The following is a 21,750-nucleotide window of genomic DNA, read 5'->3' on the forward strand; positions in this document are numbered from 1 at the left end:
TCTCTATGACCAACTCTCAGGCATATAAACAACAGCAATCATATATAAATTATTCCTGAAAATAAGGAAGAAAATTCTTCCCAATGCAGTTTATAAGGATAGTATACTCATACAAAACATGAAGATATTACAAAAGAGAAAATTATATACCAATATCCCTCAATACTTAACAAAATGTTAGCAAATCGTATCTACCAATATATAAAAAGCCTAATACATCATTACAAAGTTGGGTTTCATTCAGGACAATAAGAGATAATATAATCTACCATATTAAGAAGATAAAGGAGAAACACCATTTGATGATAAAAATCCTTTTTAAATTAGGAAAAAAAAAGATTTACCTTAATTTGATAATGGGCATCTACTGCCAGAAGCCAATTCCAGCATGTCATAATTACAAGAGTTTTATCGAAAGGTTGATGGAACTTGGGGACTCAACAAGGGCTAAGTCACATATGTTATCTATCGCCTGCTGGGAATGGCTAAAGGCATTTCCCCAAACCTGAAAAGGATGATTGCTTGCTGCCAGACAGCTCAGGGCATCTTAATTTACATGTTATTGCCTCCTACTGGCCAAACACCTGAATGGCCGTAGGCAATTCCCCATTCTGTACCTAACCCTACCCTTTGATGTGTATATCTCCACCTTGCCTTAGGACAAATTGTGTTAATAAAAAGCAAAGGGTTCTGAGACAAGGAGAACTTGGTTTCTTTAGCCAGGCTCCTCTGCGCCCCCCCTCCCCAAATGCCTTTCAAAATTATGTTTCGTCTCTAGACTCTTATTTAATTTATGCACAGCCCCTTCTTGAGGTTTCCTGAGCCCTTCTAGATGCCGGATCAAGACTACTGGCATTAATCTATGAACAGTCTAATCTAATATCCAATTTAAAGGTGACATATTGAATGCTTTACATCTAAAATCAGCCAGAAGCCAAGGATGACCACTCACACCACTTGTATTCAACATTTTACTGGTGATTGAAGCAAGTACAATAAGGCAAGAAAAGAAGGCATTAATATAAAAAAAGGAGAGGTGAAACTGCAGATGACATGATTTCTTACATAGAAAAACCTAAGGAATTCACAAAACAACTAGAAGAATAATCAAATTTAGCAAGCTGCAGAATAAAAGCTCAATATAGAAAAATCAATTGTATTTTAACAGCAGCAGCAAACAGTTGGGAAATGAAATGAAAATTCCATTTATAATAGCATCAAAACATAAAATATTTATGTTTAAAAAATATATGCAAGACTTGTGTACTTAAAAAACTACTGCTGAGAGAAGACCTAAAATAATGGATAGAACATGCTCATGAAGGAAGACTCATGATCACTAAGATGTCAGTTCACTCCAAATTAATCTACATGTTAAATGTTATTGTAATCACAAGTCCCACCTCTTTTTTTACATAGAAAGTGACAAGCTAATTCTAATATTTATATGGAAATACAAAGAAACTAAAATATGTAAAGTAATCTTGAAAAAGAAGAATCAAGTTGGGAGGACTTATAATACCTTCTGCTACTTTAAGACTTTCTATAAAGCTACAGTAATCAAGACAGTGAACCTGGGCATAAAGAAAGACATATAGATAAGTAGAGAGCTATGAAATAGATTTATAGTTAAAAGGTCATTTGACTTTTTTTAAAAAAATATATTTTTATTGATTTTTTACAGAGAGGAAGGGAGAGGGATAGAGAGTTAGAAACATCGATGAGAGAGAGACATCAATCAGCTGCCTCCTGCACACCCCCACTGGGGATGTGCCCGCAACCAAGGTACATGCCCTTGACCGGAATCGAACCTGGGACCCTTGAGTCCACAGGCTGACGCTCTATCCACTGAGCCAAACCGGTCAGGGCAGGTCATTTGACTTTTGATAAAGGTGCCAAAGCAAACAGATGGAGGGCCTTTTTGACAAATGGTGCTGGTACAATTGGATATCTATGTAAAAAAAACCAATCTTGACTTCTACTTCACACAGTAAATAGAAATTAGAGATGGATCATATATAAAATATAAGAATTAAAACACTAATGCTTCTAGGAGAAAAATATAGGAGAATCTTCATAGTTTGGTGGTAAAGGTTTATTAGGATCAGAAAATAATAATAAAAAATTAAACTGGATGAATTACACTTTATCAAAATAATAAAAAAAACTTCTGTTAATCAAAATACACCATTCAGAAAGTGAATAGGCAAGCCACAGGCTAGAAAAATATTCACAAAATATATATCTAATATAGGATTTGCATCTAAAATATATCAAGATCTTCCACAATTCAATAATAAGACAAGTAACCCAATAAAAATGGGCAAAAAATTTGAACAGAGACTTCACCAAAAAAGATATATGAAGATATATACAAAAAGTTGCTTAACAGTAGAAGTCATCAGGGAAATACAAATTAAAAATACAACAAGACACCTTTATATAAACTCGAAAATCACTTAAATTAAAAAAGACTGTTGTTAACCAATTATTAATAAGAACGTGGAACAACTTGAACTGCTGCACATTGCTGGTGAGACTGTAAACAGATACACTGTGAAAAAAAAGTCTGATAGTTTTTTTATAAAAAAATATTATTCACTTCCCTTGGACCCAACAATTCTCTCCTTAGGTATTTATCCAAGAGAAATGAAAATACATATCCTCATAAAGACTAACAGAAGACTGTTTATAGCAGCTTTATTCAAGATAGCCAATAACTGGAAACAGCCAATGTGTCCAACAAAAGGTAAATTGTTGAGTATTCATAAAATGGATTACTATTTATAAAAAAGGGACAAACTATTGTACATGCAACATGAATGGATCTCAAAAATAGGCTAAGAAAAACTTTAAAGAGTGTACACTATAATTCCATTTTTATGAGGTTCTAGAACAAACAAAATTAAACTATGGTTGGGAAATGCACAGAATTAAGGTTGCTTCTTGGTGAGTGGAGGCAGAATTGACGCTGAAGGAGCACAAGGGAACTTTAAACAAATACTGAACTTCAGTTAGTATTTATGGTGAAGTATTCAGGAGTGAATGTGCTTAAGTCTGTAACTTACTTTGAATGCACCAAAGAAAATAAGTAAGTAAGTAAGTAAATAAATAAATAAAAAAAAAGATTGAGAGAGGACTATCAGGGAAATACAGCAAAATGTTAATTGAGCTATATATATGGATGTTCTTTGGTTAATTATTTCAACTTTTCTAAATGTCTGAAAATTTTCATAATAAAATATTGGAGGAAAATTGTGTTTTCAATTCCTCCAGCTCTCTCTCACTGCCTATACAAACTGGAACTGAATTTGTATAAAGCCCATAGGGAGTGCTATTTTCAGAGTAATAATTTTACCTTAAAAAAAAACAAACCAACAAACTTTAATATAAGACATAAACCGAGCCATTCCTTCTCTCCAAAGAATGAATTAAAAAGAAGAATGATTTTAGCTTCACCTTATATATGTAATCTCTGGCTCTGATGGAGAAGTTCAGAAGTTTCATGCACTGTACCTCAGCTTAGATGACTACTTCTAAGGCTAATCATTTAAAGATGGGTATCTGTCTTGACTATAATTTTTAAAAAAATGTAACTTCACCCCACCCTATTTTTACTGAATTTATTGGGGTGACACTGGTTCACAAAATTATACAGGTTTCAGGTGCACAATCCCACAACACATAATCTGTACTCTGTATTGTGTGTTCACCACCTAAAGTCGGGTCTCCTTCCATCACCATTTATTCCCCTATACTGCCCTGACTTTAGTCTTTAGCACAAGAAAATATATTTTCTGAGCTTGGCCTCTCAAGGTGAAACTCAGGGATATGATGTCAACAAAACAGAAAAAAAACTTTTGGGTTTCATTACCTTTATCAAGAGATGCCCCAGCCATGTGGTAAAAGCTCAATGCAGTGTCCACATCATTTATATTCTTTAGGAAAGTAAAGAAGTTCTCCACTTCCTGAAATGTCAGACCCTGAAAGAAGAGAGAGAGCAGAGTAAGGCAGGAACCTCGAACAAAAAGCTGCATAAAATGCAGAAACTAGGCTGTTATTCATGTCTATCAACCAGAAATTTATGCTATGTCTAGAATAGAGACTGAATAAATTAGTCAAGGAATGTCAAATTTGTACACAACGGGGGAACAAAACTCTAGAATTTTACTCTGAGAAAGGAAAACTGGCTAATTGCTTTCCTCTCACATGTAAAATATGACATGATTGCTTTCACTGTTACAGCGAAGGCTGGATATCTTTAATGAAAATATTTCAAACTGTGCCTTGCAATTAGTCACAATTATCTATTTTGATATTCCTAAATGAACTGTAGCCACTTGATCTGTCATACATCTTAATAAGTAAGACCAGAGTCAGGGCTTCGATTTAAATTATCTACTTACAGGCTAACTAAGCTCTTTGAAGCTTAAGCTAATTAAAGAATCACCCAAAATCAGTGATATACATTGGAAAGGTTTCAGAATGTAGAACCCAAGGACTTGAGAAGCTGTTCAATATCTCAATTTAAAAGCTACAGATAAAGCAATTTGCCATTTAATTTTAATCTGATGAAATTCTGTGAATGAAGAAATTCTTTTCAAAAGCTAGTCAAAGGTTTGCTGACCTCAAATTCTATTTTCTATGAAAGCTCAAGAGAGAGTAATTACATAAATAGGGGCTACAGGGAATTCCCTTACAGGGAGGAAGATCTGTCCTATTAGCCATTTCCCACTTCTCACACATCATGCTGTGATGGAATGAATACAATTTCTAAGAAGTAAATAACACCGAAGAGACACTGAGATCAACGCCTTTTAATGAAAAATCAGGCCCTTAATGGATTGCAAATGTTGACTGGCTTCCACTTAGTGCTGCTGCTCTTCCAATTTCCATTTCCCCAAACCACAGAGCCCAGGAGCCCACAATGATATCTCAGTAATAAGGAAACCTTAAGATAGACAATCCATAGTACTTTCCTGGTATTCTCCAAACTGGGTCAATGTTATCTTTCTTATTTTATCAACCAAATTAAGAACTAAATTACTGAATGTATAATTATATCACATGATCTTTTATAGTTTACTAGAGGCCCGGTGCACGAAATTTGTGCATGGGGGTGGGTGGTGTCCCTCAGCCCGGCCTGCACCCTCTCCAATCTGGGACCCCTAGGGGGATGTCTGACTGCCGGTTTAGGGGCATTAACTCCAGGCATTAGGAAAATCACACAGAATGTCCTTGACATACAAACAGTGTGGTTTTATGAGTTGTTTTAATAAGAATGGCCATTCCTTTAAATAATATCTGCTTACATACAATACAGCTGGTACTATGTGAATTCAGAATGTTAAATATCACAAAATCATAGAAGGTTGTAGTGGAAATAACCTTGAATTGTCTAGTCCAAACTTTTATAAATATTGGAATTCCCTTTTCAAAGATTTTGAATGCTTTTTGTCCTAAGAAGCTTAACCAACTTTTGAGGCAACCCATTTTCTGTGAAAGGACTGGGGGACTCCGGCGGGGCTGAGGGGACTGGGCGCTGCCATATTTGTGACAGCGTGATGGCCAATTTGCATATTCTCTCTTTATTAGCTAGGATTCCCCAAGAATCAAAGAATTTAAACTTTTTCTTGCGGAATATGATGACCACGTAGAAAGGCACAGCCCTGGCCAGTATGGCTCAGTTGGTTGAACATTGTCCCATGCACTGAAAGGTCACTGGTTTAATTCCTGGTCAGGGCACATACCCAGGTTTTGGGTTTGATCCCAGGTCAGGGTGTGTGTGGGAGGCAAGCAATCGATGTTTCTTTCTTTCTCCCTTCCTCTAAAGAATCAATAAAAACAGGCCCTTAATGGATTGCAAATGTTGACTGGCTTCCACTTAGTGCTGCTGCTCTTCCAATTTCCATTGGAAGGGGACCTCAGGCTGCTCCCCTCGCCCCAGTGCCAGGCTGGGGGACCTCAGGCCATGCCCCCCACCAGGTGGGGCTTGACAGGGGACTTCAGGCCACGCCTCCTGCCTTGGCACCAGGCGGGAGACCTCAGGCTTTGCCCCCTGCCCCAGCGCCCAGCCGGGGGACCTCAGGCCATGACCCCTGCCCGGAGGGGCTTGATGGGGGACCTCAAGGTGCGCTTCCCGTCCTGGTGCTGGGCTAGGGGACCTCAGGCTGCGCCCCCAACCATGTGGGACTTGACAGGGGACTTCAGGCCATGCCCCCCACCCTGGCACCAGGCGGGGGGACCTCAGGCCGCACCCCCTGCCCCAGTACCGGGCCAGGGGACATGAGGCTGCAACCCCCTGCCTGGTGGGGCTTGACAGGGGACCTCAAGGCACACCCCCACCCTGGTCTGGGATGGGGGACATCAGGCCACGCCCCCCATCCTGGCGCCGGGCCAAGGGATCTGAGGCTATGTCCCCTGCCCAGTGGGGCTTGACAAGGGTGGGACTGGCTAGGTCTGGATCTAGCCCAATGGGGGGAGGGGGCAGCCGGGTCTTTGTCTCACGCGATTTTGAGGCGCATGTGGGTGGGTGGGGACTTGACTCTGGGTTCCATGGTGCGCCCTAGACTCTGATAGGGGGAAGGTTTTCATATACATTTTACTAATTTTCTTTCATCTCTGACACTTCTATTATAGAGAAAGGGCAAATTGCAATATTAAATTATTTCCTCTAATTAATCCCCTTTTAATGTGCACGAATTTCGTGCACCAGGCCACTAGTATATCTGATAAAGGACTTGTATCCAGAATTATGTAAAGAACTATTACAACCCAATGAGATGGTAATAATAACCCAATTTAAAAAAAGATTTGAATAGACTTCTTACCAAAAAGATATATGAATGTCTAATAAGCACATGAAATGATGTTCTGAATCATCAGTCATTAGGGAAATGCGAATTAAAACACAATGTGACACCACCACACACCCATTAAAAAGACAGTAATGGCTCTAGCCCGGTAGCTCAGTTGATCAGAGCATCATCCTGATATGCCAAGGTTTCAGGTTTGATCCCGGGTCAGGGCACATACAAGAATCAACCAATGAATGCATCCATAAGTGGAACAACAAATTGATGTTTCTTTCTCTCTCTCTCTAAAAATCAATTAATAAAAAAATTAAGAAAAATATTAAAAAAAAAAAAGACAGTAACAACTTTTTGTGAGGATGTGGAGAAACTGGAACTCTCACACATTGCTGTGGAAATAAAACATGGTACAGCTACTTTGAACAACAGTTTGACAATTTCTTTAAAAAAAAGTTAAATATAATTTTACCACACAACCCAGCCATTCCACTCCTAGGAATCTCCTTAAGAGAAATAAAAACACAGGTTTACATAAAGACTTGTATGCAAATGTTCATAGAGGTATTACTTATAATAGCCCCAAACTGGAAACTATTCAATGTTTATAAACTGGTGAATGGATAAACAAAGTGCAGTATACTAGTATACATACAATAGAATACTATTTACTATTCAGCAAGAAAAAAATAACAAACTATTAATATAAGCAACAACATGAATAAACCTCAAAAATGTAAGTAAAAGAAGCCAGACACAAAAGACTACATTATTATATGAAAACATTTATATGAAATGTCCAGAAAAGTAAAATCTATAGAGATAAAAAAAAAATTTATGGTTGTCAATGGCTAGAGTGGAAATAGGGATTGACTGTAAACTGGCATGAGAGATATTTTTGGAGTGATGGGAATGTTCTAAAACTGAGTTGCAGTGATGATTGCATATATCTGTAAAATTACTAAAAATCATTGCACTGTACACTTAAAATGGGTTAATTTTTTGGTGTATAAATTGTACATCAATAAAGCTTTTAAAGAAATAAAAAGCAGTTGTAATAGATGAGAAGCTGGGTAAGGAAAATTTGACTTCATCTGGAGTCAGCTATAAAGGCACAGATTTAGTGCTGATAGGCCATGGATGAGTATAAACACACTGTAATGGATGGATTCCTTTGCCTTGTCTTTTAACTGGTCATAGCAAATTCATCTGCCAGGAATTAATTAATCCATCACCAGAGTTTTTTTTTTTAAGGGCGTTGCAAGCAATGTTTCTAGAATCTGATGACCACATGTGGCTCAACCCTCAGATATCTGCAAGAATAAGTGAATATTTGCCCTAACTGGTTTGGCTCAGTGGATAGAGCATCGGCCTGTGGACTGAAAGGTCCCAGGTTAGATTCCGGTCAAGGGCATGTACCTTGGTTGCGGGCATATCCCCAGTAGGGGGTGTGCAGGAGGCAGCTAATCAATGTTTCTCTCTCATCGATGTTTCTAACTCTCTATCCCTCTTTCCTTCCTCTCTGTAAAAAAAAAAATCAATAAAATATTATTTAAAAAAAAGAATAAATGAATAGGAGAGCCCATGTGAATATTATCCACAGATAGCATGAAATTAATAATTTAAGTTTTATTATAATCCTATATAATAAAAGCCTAATATGCTAAGTGTCTGGTCATCTGGTCTTCCATTCAACCAATCAAAGCATAATATGCTAATGATATGCTAAGGCCACTCATAGCTTGCTATGACTTGCACTGACCACCAGGGGACAGACAGTCAACTGGTAGGTTAGCTTGCTGCTGGGGTGTGGCCCACTGGCACTGAGTGAGACAGGCCAGACACGCCCTGGAGTCTTCCTGCGGTCCCTCCCCAGCTGGCTAACCTCCCGCGTCCCTCCCTGACCCTGATTGTGCACCGGTGGGAGTCCCTCGGCTTGGCCAGCGCCCTCTTGCAATCTGGGACCCCTCGGAGGATGTCGGAGAGCTGGTTTCAGACCAAGCCCACTCAATGCAGGAGCTGCCCACTGGTGGTCAGTGCGCTCCCACAGGGTGAGCACTGCTCAGCCAGAAGCCAGGCTCACGGCTGGTTTGGTTCCCAGTCAGGGCACAGGCCTGGGTTTCTAAGAGAGTAGGTCTTTTTAAAAAACACATTTTTATTGATTTTTTAAGAGAGAGAGACAGGAAGGGAGAAGGAGAGAGAGAAACATTGATTGGTTTTGCACACCCCACTATGGGGGATCGAACCCGCAACCTGGGTATGTGCCCTGACCAGGAATCGAACTGGTGACCCTTTAGTGCATGGAACAATGCTCAATCAACTGAGTCACACTGGCCAGGACAATCTGCTAAATTATTAGAGTTTGCAGCTTCTGCACTCTTGAATATAGAAAAACCAAATTTATAAAGTCTCACAAGCTGTTTTTTAATGAGGAGAATACAACAATTTAGAGGACAAAAAGGAAATTTTAGAGCTGTCAGATTTGGCCTAGAAGCATTCACAGGAAAAAAAAATATTGAGGGGAATAGGGAAAATCTAGTAGAAGATAGGGATTAATCTTTAAAATAAAACCCAAACAAAACATGTTCTCCCATTAAAAATAGAAAAGAAAAGAAAACTCTGTTAAATAAGAAACATGGTGGTTACTCAGGGTATGAACACAGTAAATTTCCCAGGAAAGGCAGGTTCCCAATTCTTCAGGCTCAGGGACAAAACAGCTAGAGCCACCGATGAAGCATGGCCCCTCTAGAGCAGCGGCTCATAAGCCTAATTTCATTTCAGAATCACTTGAGAACCTTTTTAAGAAACTCTGATGCCTGGACCCAACCATTGAGCTTCTGATTTAATTGGTTTGAAGCAGGCCTCAAAAATCACATTTCTTAAAAATTCCCCAAGTGATCCTACTGGGCAACCAGGGTGGAGAAGCATTGCTTTAGAGGAAGAGTATGGAGAAATAGAGCTGCCACAGATCTGGAATAGGAAGTGTTGGTTTCCAGTTGACTCTGGGTGGGTCATCAATTTCTCTTTCTCTATGTTTTTATATTTTCAAAGGCAAAATGAGAGCTACCAAGGCTGCTAGAAACACAGAAAAAGAAAAATGGCTGCACCATCAGGCAGTATTATACAGATATTTATTTAATACGCCACTAGGACCTTCAATCTTTTAGGTCTGGTTTGATATTTTGTACAGAACTTCCCACACACAAAAATTAACATGAGCCAAATGAAAACTCACATTTTCATGCTAACAATTTATCTAAAGTAAAATAAAAAAGCAATTAGAAAAGATGGTGATTCCCCTCTAATGGGAAATGGTCCCAGAGAGATGGACTGGTAACTGCAGGAGCAAAGGTCCTTCATTCACTCTCATTTTACCTATTACTATGTTCTCAACTATTTAACCAACATGAGAGGACATTAAATCTCATTCTTCTTGCTAGAGCAGGCTGGAATTCTGGGCCAGAAGTAATTTGGCACCCCAAATTTTTACCATCTGATAAAATGTGTCCCTTCACTTCAGAGCTCTTTTGAAAGGTCTTCAGGTCCTAAATTAACTTATCCTGCCAAAGCTAAATACTCCATTCCTTCAAGGGAGATGTCTCCAGCACCCAATTTATTGTTCTTAAATATAAATTTATAGTAAAACATGAATTAGCTTATCCCGATAGATAATTATGAGGCCAAGTCAATGTCTAAACAAACTTAAAAATAAGCCTGGTTAAAAGAAAGGAGTGTTTCCTAATGCAAACTCTATGCTTCCAGGACCAGCACTAAAAAATCCACCTAAACATTTGCAATCAATTTTCTGAAATTTTAATTTCCAGCAGATCTGAGTGGTATATGTACTGTCATCTGTCACTTTCCATTAATGATGCATCTTTCCCTCTAGCCAAGGGAACACCTGCTCTAGGGACAGGCTGGACTGAATTCAGAGAGGCTGACACTTTCTCTCAGAGCCCAGATGCTCTCGGTTGCAGCTCACAGCCTGGTTCAGAGGTCCTTTCAGCTTTCTGCCATCCAAGACAAGGAGGAAAAAGTCTGGGTGATGAGAATTGCTTTCTACCAAGTTGGAGCAATGCTATTCATGCAAGATTTGCTGCACAAAAACTAATAACTAAGAAATCAGACAAGTATAGTACTAGCCATCCTATTTCTTATTTTCAGTTTTTCAGCCTTTAAAGCCACAGTGCCCTTATAATGCACGTCTAGGACAAGCTTCTCAGTTCATGAAGCCAATGAGGTTAAACAATTTGTCTAATGGCCATGGAAACCTCTGAGGCAGGGCCTGGATTCAAGTCTTCTAGCTCCATGTATCCCATACTGCACTACCTTGGCAATCTCTCATGGGACATTTTTAGTGCTAGGTCAGTTTCCTGGTCATGGCCAAATTGGTAATCATTGTCCAGTGAAATGAGCATTGGGCTGAGAATGAGAAGACATGGGTTTGCTGGCATTGCTCTGCGTGTGTGTCTGAGATCTTTAAGAGGTCTGACCTCGTAACTAATTTCTGCTTCAATGTGTCCTTCCCACTCCCTGGCAAATAAATCCCCAGATGCTGACTCAGTTCTACCATCTGCCTCTTCTTGCTCTAGGCGTAGCCAGTGTTGAAAGGCATTAGAGTGGGGTTGATGAGTGCCACTAGAAACCCATGGTCTCCAATCTCAATGCTGCTCAAAAGATGCTCAATCATCTCTTCCTGAATTCTCTAATAATCTTAGTATCAGTCTTTTTGCTTCTATGCTTGCTTCCTTCCAAACTATTTTTCATAAAGCAGTCAGAATCATCTCTTTAAATATACATACAACCATACCATTTCACTGCTCACAACCCTTTAATTGCTTCCCATTGCACTGTGAATAAAATCCAAACTCATCCCATGCCTGGAAGGTCCGGCATGTTCTGGCCCTCATCTCCCTCTCTGAACGCATTGCAGTCCATTCTCCTTGCTGGTAGGTTCCAGTCACAACAGTCCTCTTCAGTTCCTTACACATGCCAGATTTGCCTTTCCTTCCTGTTATGGAATGAATGTTTGTATCCCCCCGCAAACTTATACATTGAAGCCCTACCCCTCAGTGTGGTTTTATTAGGAGATGGGCCTCTAAGTAAATAATTAAGGTTAAATAAGGTCCTAGGGGTGGAGCCCTGGTCTGAAATGATTAGTGTTCTCATAAGACACATCAGAGGGCTAGTGTGAGCACTCCCTGCTCCTTGCCTCTCTGTGCAAACACCAGGGAAAGGCCATGTGGGGACACAGCAGGAAGAAGTGTGTACAGGCCAGGAAAGAGAGCCCTCATTAGAAACCCAATTTTCCAGCGTCTTGATCATGGACTTCTAGCCTCCAGACTGTGAGAAAAGTTAATTTCTGTTGTTTAAGCCACCTAGTCTGTGGTATTTTGTTATAGCAGCCCAAGCAGACTTCTGTACTGCCTGAGAGTTTTTAACATATGCTATTTCCTTTTAGGAGCTTCCATTCCCCTCTTCTTCCTTTCCTTCTTCTCTTTCTCTACTTCCTAACTTCTCATTCTAAAATGTCCTCTAACAGACCACTCTAATGAAACAGCTCTCCCAGAGGTCACCAATTATTACTATTTTACCAAAACCAATGGACTTATAAAAATATGTTTTTATTTGTTTTAGAGAGAAAGGGAGGGAGAAAGAGATAGAAACAGTGATCAGCTGCCTCCTACATGATCCCCGGTGGGAGTCCACAACCCAGGCACGTTCCCTGACTGGGAATTGAACTGGTGACCTCTTGGTGCATGCGTTGATGCTCAACCACTGAACCACACTGGCTGGGCCCAATGGATGTTTATCATCTTATATTACTGGGCCATCTCCATCACATGTAACACTGTAGACCACTCAGTTTCTGAATCCTCTATTTCCTTGGCTTTGATTTCATTACTTTCTCCAGGTATTTCTCTAAATATTTCCTCAAGATTTCCTTCCTGAGCTACTTAAATGTTAGTGTTCCACTGGATTTTGTTCTTGGCCCACAGTTCTTTTCTATATTATACTTTCCTTGGGTAATCTCATCTGTTCTCCTTGTTTTAACTCTTATTGTGTACTAGTAGCCCTGCGCACGAATCCATGCGCCAGTAGGTTGCTGCCGCCCTCCTGTAGCTCTCTGCCCGCTGCCCCACCCCCCATCATAGCTTGCTGCCCTGCCCCCTCCTGTAGCTCTCTGCCATCCACTTATAGTTCGCTGCCCCACCCTTCTGCAGATCCATGATCTGGTCCTTACGCCTCATGGCATAACGGATAATTAGCATATTCCTCTTTTATTATATAGGATTGATGATTCCCAAATCTATCTCATCCTCTAAAACAGATTTCAATATCCAACTGCCTGCTAATCAACTCTACTTGGATGTCTATAGGCATCTTACACTTAAGATAGCTACAACTGAACTCTTTATCTTCTCTATAAACCAGCCTCTCTTTTTAAATTCTCTCAGTTCATGGTGTCACCCTTTGTCCAAATAATAAACCTAGTGTCATCTGGGCTCTCCCCTTCTCCTCATCCACTGCTCATTTTTTCAGGTACTAGAGACGAATTAGTTGTAACCTTTGATCCATGACACCGTATGTTTCCATGGGTTGGCTCTTTTTCTTCCTCTAGGCAAAGATACCTACCTTTCCCTCTTTGAAGTGCTTTTTGAGCTGCTTCTGCATGGCAGTCAGCTTCTTGGACTGCACCCCACTGTAGGCCAGCAGCATGCCACCGAACTGCCTCTCAGTAATTCTCCCATCCACAGGGTCATGGCGTTCAAACTGAGAGGGAAACAGAAAGAGTGTTCTTGGGGTCAAATGGAAAGTATTTTGATATGGAATGTGGGATGATCAACTGTGTTAGATGGCAGAAAATAGTTGATGGCCAGGATTGTATTTCTGAACTACAATTCCCACTGAGATTTGAAAAAATTAATCAGAAAGAGAAGATCTGGTTTCTTCTCCAACTCTGCCACTGAAAATTTATGTAATTAGGAGAGTAACCCAGCCACTCTGGGCCTCAATTTCCACATAGATAAAGCACAGCTGCTGTGACATCTCATATACCTTACAGGTCAGGAGCATGTTTGCAGAGATCAAAACAATGTTAAAACTCTATTCTAATTCATGAGTAATATCATTGGTAATAAGTAATTTTGGTCCTTGCTACTCAGAGAAGACTTAAAATATAATTATTATATATTTGATTTATTATACATATATAAAGTCATATTAGTTCTTCAGTCTGTATTCAGGCTTTTAAGAATTTCAAGTTTTGCCCCAAACGGCAATCAAATGCTAGGACATCAATAGAACTTGAAAAAGAAATGTATAGAGTATAGAATATCTTAATTAGACATGCTTACTTAACATAAAGCTACTGAAAATTTATTAAATGTATTTAAATATTCAGCTGGAAAGGTTAAGTATAAAGGACCTCCAGCTAATCTAACTAATATCACAAAACTAAGATTTTAATATAAAAACAGAGACCAGAAAGTTATCTCAATGCCAGCTGCAGTGTTAATGATACTTATAAATGCATAGATAATAAACTGGCTAAAGATGGGCCCAGAAACAAATTAGAAAGCAAATGATTTGAAGATGGTAAAATTTCCCCATGGATTTATTGGAAAATAACAGTTACTAGGAAACTTTCAGATTCCTCTGTGGTGAGACATAATCCTGTTTTCATAAGAGGAGTATGTATACACAGACACAGACATTGCTAAGTAAGGTCATATCAACAAATATTCAAACATTTCCCAAGTGTCTGCTAGTTGTCTAGCATTGTGTTAGTCTTGTGCAGTAAGGAAAGTTTCTGTTCTTAGGGACTTCACCATCTAGTAGGGAGATAAGATTTACAAACGAGTCACAAAATAAGGAAGTATATAGTCAAGAGTGAAATTCTCTTTTGGTCCTCATTTCCTCAGTTAGCTTGTAAGTTGATAGACACCTTAATTTGTTTCCTCACTGGTGAGACGGTCACTGAGCAATACACAAGAACTGCATTTTAACAATAGCAACCATTTACTGAGCATGTACTATGGGCCAGGTTCTTTACCCATATATTCTTCCATTTAGTCATTATAACACCCTGTGGCAGGCATCCTCAAACTACGGCCCGCGGGCCACATGCGGTCCGCCGAGGACATTTATCCGGCCCGCCGGGTGCCGCTGCCTGTCCTGTTTAGCAGCCAACTCGTCCCGGGCCCGCAGTGCGCATAGGAATTTGTTCATAGTTTTTTTTAAAACTATAGTCCAGCCCTCCAACGGTCTGAGGGACAGTGTACTGGCCCCCTGTTTAAAAAATTTGAGGACCCCTGCCCTATGGAGTAGATATTATCAGCTCCATTTTACAGATGAGGAAACTGAGGCAACATGAAGGCTTGGGATTCAAACTCAGCTCTGTCTGGAACCAAGGACTGTATCTCAATATCACACTGTTTCATCCTTCTAAGCAGTATTACATATTCATCCTATAGAACAGCACCATGTTGTTTTGGAAAAACTTATGCAACCAGGGAGCTAAGTCATATTTAAAGTGAGAGGCAAAACAATTTCCAAGGAAATCAACACCATCAATATTAAGTGAAAGTCTCTTTTTTAACTCAGCCACTCAATATTTCAAGTTTGTCACAGCATCACTTCTGCAGAGCTGATTAATTTTTGACACCACCAAAAGTTTTTAGGATTCAATTTAAGTCTGATTTATGATTCAATTTACCATCTTCAAACAAAATGGAGGACTAAAATTTTTTGCTAATGGGCATACTTTCTACAATGTCTAAATCAGATTTTAGTGAAATGTGATACCCGGGCAAAAGTTGGAGATGCATAGTCTTGTATGGGCTTCTTTAAGGTAAGTGGAGCCAGGCTGTGATCCTGCCCTCCAGGCTGGGCTCTAACAATTTAGGGCACTCATTCCACCCTTATCTGGAGATGTCACAGCTGAGGAGAAATCCCATATATCTGAATTAGCTGCGTTTTAAGCTTTATTCCACAAGATAGATTCAAGGTTGAAATGTTTCTTGTTTATAACATTGGCAGGAGCAGCAGCTTGCTCAAGGCTTATGGAAATAAAGGCCTGTATTCTTCTGTTCTCCAAAGGGGCATAACATTGCACCTCTATTATGTTTCAAAGACAGAAAAGACCATTTGCAGTGGAGATGCTCATGTAACAATGCCATACTCAAGTTAGCATTTTTAAAAAATAAATCTTTATTGTTCAGATTATTACAGTTGTTCCTCCTCCCCCCCACCCATAGGTCCCCTCCACCCGGTTCCCACACCACCCTCTGCCTTTACCCCTCCCCCGCACTGTCCTCATCCATTACGATTTTTGTCCAGTCTCTTCCCGCACCCCCATACCCCTTTCCCCCTGAGAATTGTCAGTCCACTCCCTTGATTGTGAGGATCAGCTGTGTCTACAATGGGAGAACTTCTGTGATGGAGACACCCTTATGAGGCAAGACTTGCTTCAGTGGGGCTTTGGTGCTCACTGAGTCTGCCCCCTGACTGTATCCCTTATGGATCTGAGGAGTTGTAATCTGGATGGTCCTACTCTGACCCCTGGGTACACTGGCTCTTGGATCTCCAAGGAGGTGCTAATTTAGCCTCTGCTTGAGGCCACCAAGCAGGAGCAAAGGAGAGATCTGAGATTCCTCTTCTCTGTTTGGGGTTTGGAGGTGCCCAAATGAGGCCCAGCTGTGAAGCAATGCAAGCTGCTGTGGGGCCTTGGGCCTTCTTTTGGATGTTCTGGGTCTCTCTGACTCAGCTGCAGTTTGTTAGGTAATTTTAGATTTCAAAGGACCAGGCCATTCATATGCAAAAGCCTCTGTGCACAGCTTGGGTGGGACGGAGTCTCAGGGCGGAGCAAACAGCAATGGCTGACTGTCAGCCCTGCCCTAAGAGGCCCCGGGTCTCAGTGTCCCGAGGTAATCGCTGCAAGCACCTCTGAGAGAAAGCCGCCCTCGAGTTCCACCGATGCCAGACAGTCCAGTTTCTCCCTGTATGAGTCTGGGTCCCCAGAGTCTTGCCCGTAACTGGAGTTCAGAGTAGTCGGGAGCTTGTATTTCCCTCTGGATTGAAAAAGCCAGCTGTGTACTCAGTTGCCAGCCCTCTCCGTGCACGCGCCTCTGTACCTCTGCACTTTACTTCCACAACTCCTCTGAATCTCAGTGTGCTTTTCTCTTTCCTTCTAGTTGTAGAATTTCCACTCAGCCAGTCTTCCTGTGGTTCTGGATGATGTTCGTTTTGTCTTTTAGTTGTAGTTTTGAAGTGGTTGTGCGAGGCAGCAATTTCAGGTGTTTACCTATGCCGCCATCTTGTTTTTCTCCTCAAGTTAGCATTTTTACTAATGTTATTTGAAAACTCAGACATGTCTTTTTCTCTTAGGGTTAGTTGTTACTATTTGGATGTAGTTGGAACCTGAAAGGGCTTAAAGACTATAAAATTCAGCCCTGGCCAGTTAGTTCACTTAGTTAGAGCATTGTCTCTATATGCCAAGGTTGTGGGTTCAATTCCCAGTTAGCGCACGTACAAGAATCAACCAATGAATGTGTAATTAAGTGGGACACAAATCAATGTTCTCTCTCTCTCTCTAAAAAAGTCAATGAAAAAAAAAGACTATAAAATTCAGCTCCATGTAGTATGAGTCACTGCAAAGTTGACTACCTCCTTTGTAATTTGATTTGGGGCAGCACCTCTCCTTTTAGGTTTTCAGGCTCTTTTGAGGCAAGTCTGCCTTATTTCTGTGGTTTTCAAAATGGCTGGGGATGGCAGGGAGAGCTCTTTCTCTTTATCCACAAAACTGCTAATGAAAAATGATCTAATGTGCTATTCATTCAACATTTATTAACTGAGGACTTACTACACTAAGGCGAGGGTACTTCAAGGACCTTCATTAGGGCTAAATTTTCAAGGTGCCTCGAGATGAAGTGTGTACCGTAAGCCTGTGGGTGTATTCCTGGAGCACAGTATGCATGTGATCCCCAAAGTCATGAGAGGGTCTTTGGGGAAAGACATATGCTATTACAAAATTATCACAATGCAGAAAGCTTCTAATTATATATTTGGAAGCAATTCAAATGACTGCTTTGTATTCTAAGTAGTTGAACACTGACAAAGCCTCTTTATATTCCACTGCAATGGCAATGAAGGAGACTCTATCCCATTTGATACTATGGCACAGCAACTCCCCCTTCCAGTGCAGCACTAACCATTTGCATTGCTTTTCTGTGTCTAGGAGAAGCCTAGCATTTTATCTTCTGCAGCCCTGTCACTTTCTCAAATGGATACAAGCTGTTGTTCCCCAGGGAGCTGAAGGGCAGGCACAGAGGGCCAGGGAAGAGGAGCCAAAAAACTGTCTGCACGGTTTTTCCTGGCTTTCTGTCCATATTGTGCTTCTTGTTCCCACCCTTGCCCCTTGCTGAGAGAAGACATTGCCTTTTGGAAGGACAGATGGTCCACATATATCTAGATCAGCATTTTTTTACTGGTGTGTTGCAAGAATGTTTAAAACATGCAATACCTGACTATTTAGTCAGGGGCACTGACCTCTTTTCCCTTAGATTGTCAAATTTAAAAAATGACAACAGCCAACACAACAATAGTCACTTGGTGTGAATGAGTCAAAATCATATCTAAGTTTTTGGTCAGATCGGCAAAAAAATATAAGTTTTTGGTGTGTTGCAGAATTTTAGTAATCAATTTATGTGTGCCATGAGACGAAAAAGGTGAAAATTGCTGATCTAGATGAAATGACTTAAGGAAGATGGGAAGCCAGGAAGAGAAAAAAACCCATGAATTATAAAAAGTCAAAATAAGATTAGAAAAGTAGTAAAAGGAAAAAAATTCAGTGTCTACAAGTGGGTCTTGATTTATTAAAGACTTTTGAGGTTAACATATTCCAACAAATGTATTCTCTTTTATACTATTTCTTTTCTAGAGAATGTCTATCCCTCTGAGTAAATCCTGCCCTTTTACAAGTATTTCAGAATGATCATTTTCTTTCTTTTTTTTTTTTACTTTTTTAAAAAATAAATCTTTGTTGTTCAGATTATTACAATTGTTCCTCTTTTTCCCCCTCATAGCTACCCTCCACCTGGTTCCCACCCCACCCTCTGCCCTTGCCCCGCCCCTCACTGTCCTCATCCATAGGTGTATGATTTTTGTCCAGTCTCAACACACACCCCCCACACTCCTTTCCCCCTGAGAATTGTTAGTCCACTCCCTTTCTATGCCCCTCATTCTATTATATTCACCAGTTTATTCTGTTCATCAGATATTTTATTCACTTGATTTTTAGATTCACTTGTTGATAGATATGTATTTGTTGTTCATAATTTTTATCTTTACCTTTTGTCTTCTTCTTCCTCTTCTTAAAGAATACCTTTCAGCATTTCATATAATACTGGTTTGGCAGTGATGAACTCCTTTAGCTTTTTCTTATCTGTGAAGCTCTTTATCTGCCCTTCAATTCTGAATGATAGCTTTGCTGGGTCGAGTAATCTTGGTTGTAGGTTCTTGCTATTCATCACTTTGAATATTTCTTGCCACTCCCGTCTGGCCTGCATAGTTTCTGTTGAGAAATCAGCTGACAATCGTATGGGTACACCCTTGTAGGTAACTGTTTTTCTCTTGCTGCTTTTAATATTCTCTCTTTGTCTTTTGCTCTTGGCATTTTAATTACGATGTGTCTTCGTGTGGTCCTCTTTGGATTCCTTTTGTTTGGGGTTCTCTGCACTTCCTGGACTGGTAAGTCTATTTCTTTCACCAGGTGGGGAAGTTTTCTGTCATTATTTCTTCAAATAGGTTTTCAGTGTCCTGCTCTCTCTCTTCTTCTGGCACCCCCATAATTCGGATGTTGGTACGCTGGAAGTTGTCCCAGAGGCTCCTTACACTATCTTCATATTTTTGGATTAGTTTTTCTTTTTTATTTTCCGGTTGGGTGTTTTTTGCTTGTCTTTCAAATCTTTGACTTGATTCTTGAGATCCTCTAGTCTGCTATTGGATCTCTGTATATTATTCTTTATTTCAGTCAGTGTATGCTTAATTTGTAGTTGGTCCTTTTTCATATCCTCGAGGGTCTCACTAAATTTATCGGCCTTTTCTAGAAAATTCTTGGAAAACCTTATAACTGTGGTTTTGAACTCTATATCCAGTAGTTTGCTTTCCTCCATTTCTGTCATTTGTGACCTGTGTCTTTGTCTCCGCATTTTGGCTGCTTCCCTGAGTTGATAGAGTGGCTTTGTGTGCTAGGTGTTCTATAGCGCCCAGTGGCTCAGCCTCCCCAGTTACCTGAGGTGGACACTCTTGGTGCGCCCCTTTGTGGGCTGTGTGCACAGTGTTGTTGTAGTTAAGCCTTGATTGTTGTTGGTATCACTGGGAGAAATTGACCTCCAGGCCAAACTGGCTGTGAGGATCAGCTGTGTCTACAATGGGAGAACTTCTGTGATGGAGACACCCTTATGAGGCAAGACTTGCTTCAGTGGGGCTTTAGTGCTCACTGAGTCTGCCCCCTGACTGTATCCCTTATGGATCTGAGGAGTTGTAATCTGGATGGTCCTACTCTGACCCCTGGGTACACTGGCTCTTGGATCTCCAAGGAGGTGCTAATTTAGACTCTGCTTGAGGCCACCAAGCAGGAGCAAAGGAGAGATCTGAGATTCCTCTTCTCTGTTTGGGGTTTGGAGGTGCCCAAATGAGGCCCAGCTGTGAAGCAATGCAAGCTGCTGTGGGGCCTTGGGCCTTCTTTTGGATGTTCTGGGTCTCTCTGACTCAGCTGCAGTTTGTTAGGTAATTTTAGATTTCAAAGGACCAGGCCATTCATATGCAAAAGCCTCTGTGCACAGCTTGGGTGGGACGGAGTCTCAGGGCGGAGCAAACAGCAATGGCTGACTGTCAGCCCTGCCCTAAGAGGCCCCCGGGTCTCAGTGTCCCGCGGTAATCGCTGCAAGCACCTCTGAGAGAAAGCCGCCCTCGAGTTCCACCCGATGCCAGACAGTCCAGTTTCTCCCTGTATGAGTCTGGGTCCCCAGAGTCTTGCCCGTAACTGGAGTTCAGAGTAGTCGGGAGCTTGTATTTCCCTCTGGATTGAAAAAGCCAGCTGCGTACTCAGTTGCCAGCCCTCTCCGTGCACACGCCTCTGTACCTCTGCACAACTCCTCTGAATCTCAGTGTGCTTTTCTCTTCTCTTCTAGTTGTAGAATTTCCACTTAGCCAGCCTTCCTGTGGTTCTGGATGATGTTCGTTTTGTCTTTTAGTTGTAGTTTTGAAGTGGTTGTGCGAGGCAGCAATTTCAGGTGTTTACCTATGCCGCCATCTTCAGAATGATAATTTTTTTGATAGGCTTTTACTAGTTTCTGAACTGTGCAATTCGAGTCCTTGAGATTACTGAACACTTCTTTATTTTTCACCCTGACAGTATTTGGCTTTTGAGATCTTAGCCATGCCACTGCTGCTATTACCAGGAGTCTCAGAGCAACTGTCTGTTATGTCCATCAAAAGGAAAAATGATTACAGGGGCAGGTCTCTACTGTAAACCAATCCAGTGGGCATGACATACACATGCTAGTTTGAATATGAATCTCTGTCTTCAATTGGCAGGGGACATCAGAGAGCACCAGGCCAAATTGCCTGGAGCCTGAATTTTTTTGATCTCTAAATAAAAGATGTATTTTCACTGTCAACACTAATACAGTTTTCTTTTGGCTAACTGGTGAGCCAAGGAAAAAGGCTCATAATTTAGAATTGAGACAACATGGTTCAGTGTCCTCTGCTAGGGCCAAAACAATCCATTAGAGTCTGGGACTGTAGGATTATAGATGACCAAACTAAACTGCTAGACTTTTCTACTTTAAATCCAAGGATACTTTCCATTTAAAAACTGTTTTTAAGAAAGTTCTGGCTGATGATCAAATGAAGTTACTAAATGACATGACTACCA

At 40.6% G+C, this 21,750-nt stretch overlaps 1 protein-coding gene across 3 annotated transcripts in view; it reads right to left on the reverse strand.

The window, feature by feature from the left end:
* MICU1 (mitochondrial calcium uptake 1) overlaps positions 1–21,750 on the reverse strand; it is a 205,594-nt gene that overhangs the window by 31,145 nt on the left and 152,699 nt on the right. For all 3 annotated transcript variants that reach the window (XM_080642102.1, XM_080642101.1, XM_080642103.1), the window contains 2 exons: positions 13,446–13,583; positions 3,875–3,983 (listed from right to left, as the gene is read on the reverse strand). In XM_080642102.1, coding sequence (XP_080498228.1) covers positions 3,875–3,983; positions 13,446–13,583 — 247 coding nt within the window. The remainder of the gene's footprint in view (positions 1–3,874; positions 3,984–13,445; positions 13,584–21,750) is intronic.

The sequence above is a fragment of the Plecotus auritus genome, assembly GCF_963455305.1.
Source record: "Plecotus auritus genome assembly, chromosome: 9".
In the NCBI taxonomy this organism is placed as follows: domain Eukaryota; kingdom Metazoa; phylum Chordata; class Mammalia; order Chiroptera; family Vespertilionidae; genus Plecotus; species Plecotus auritus.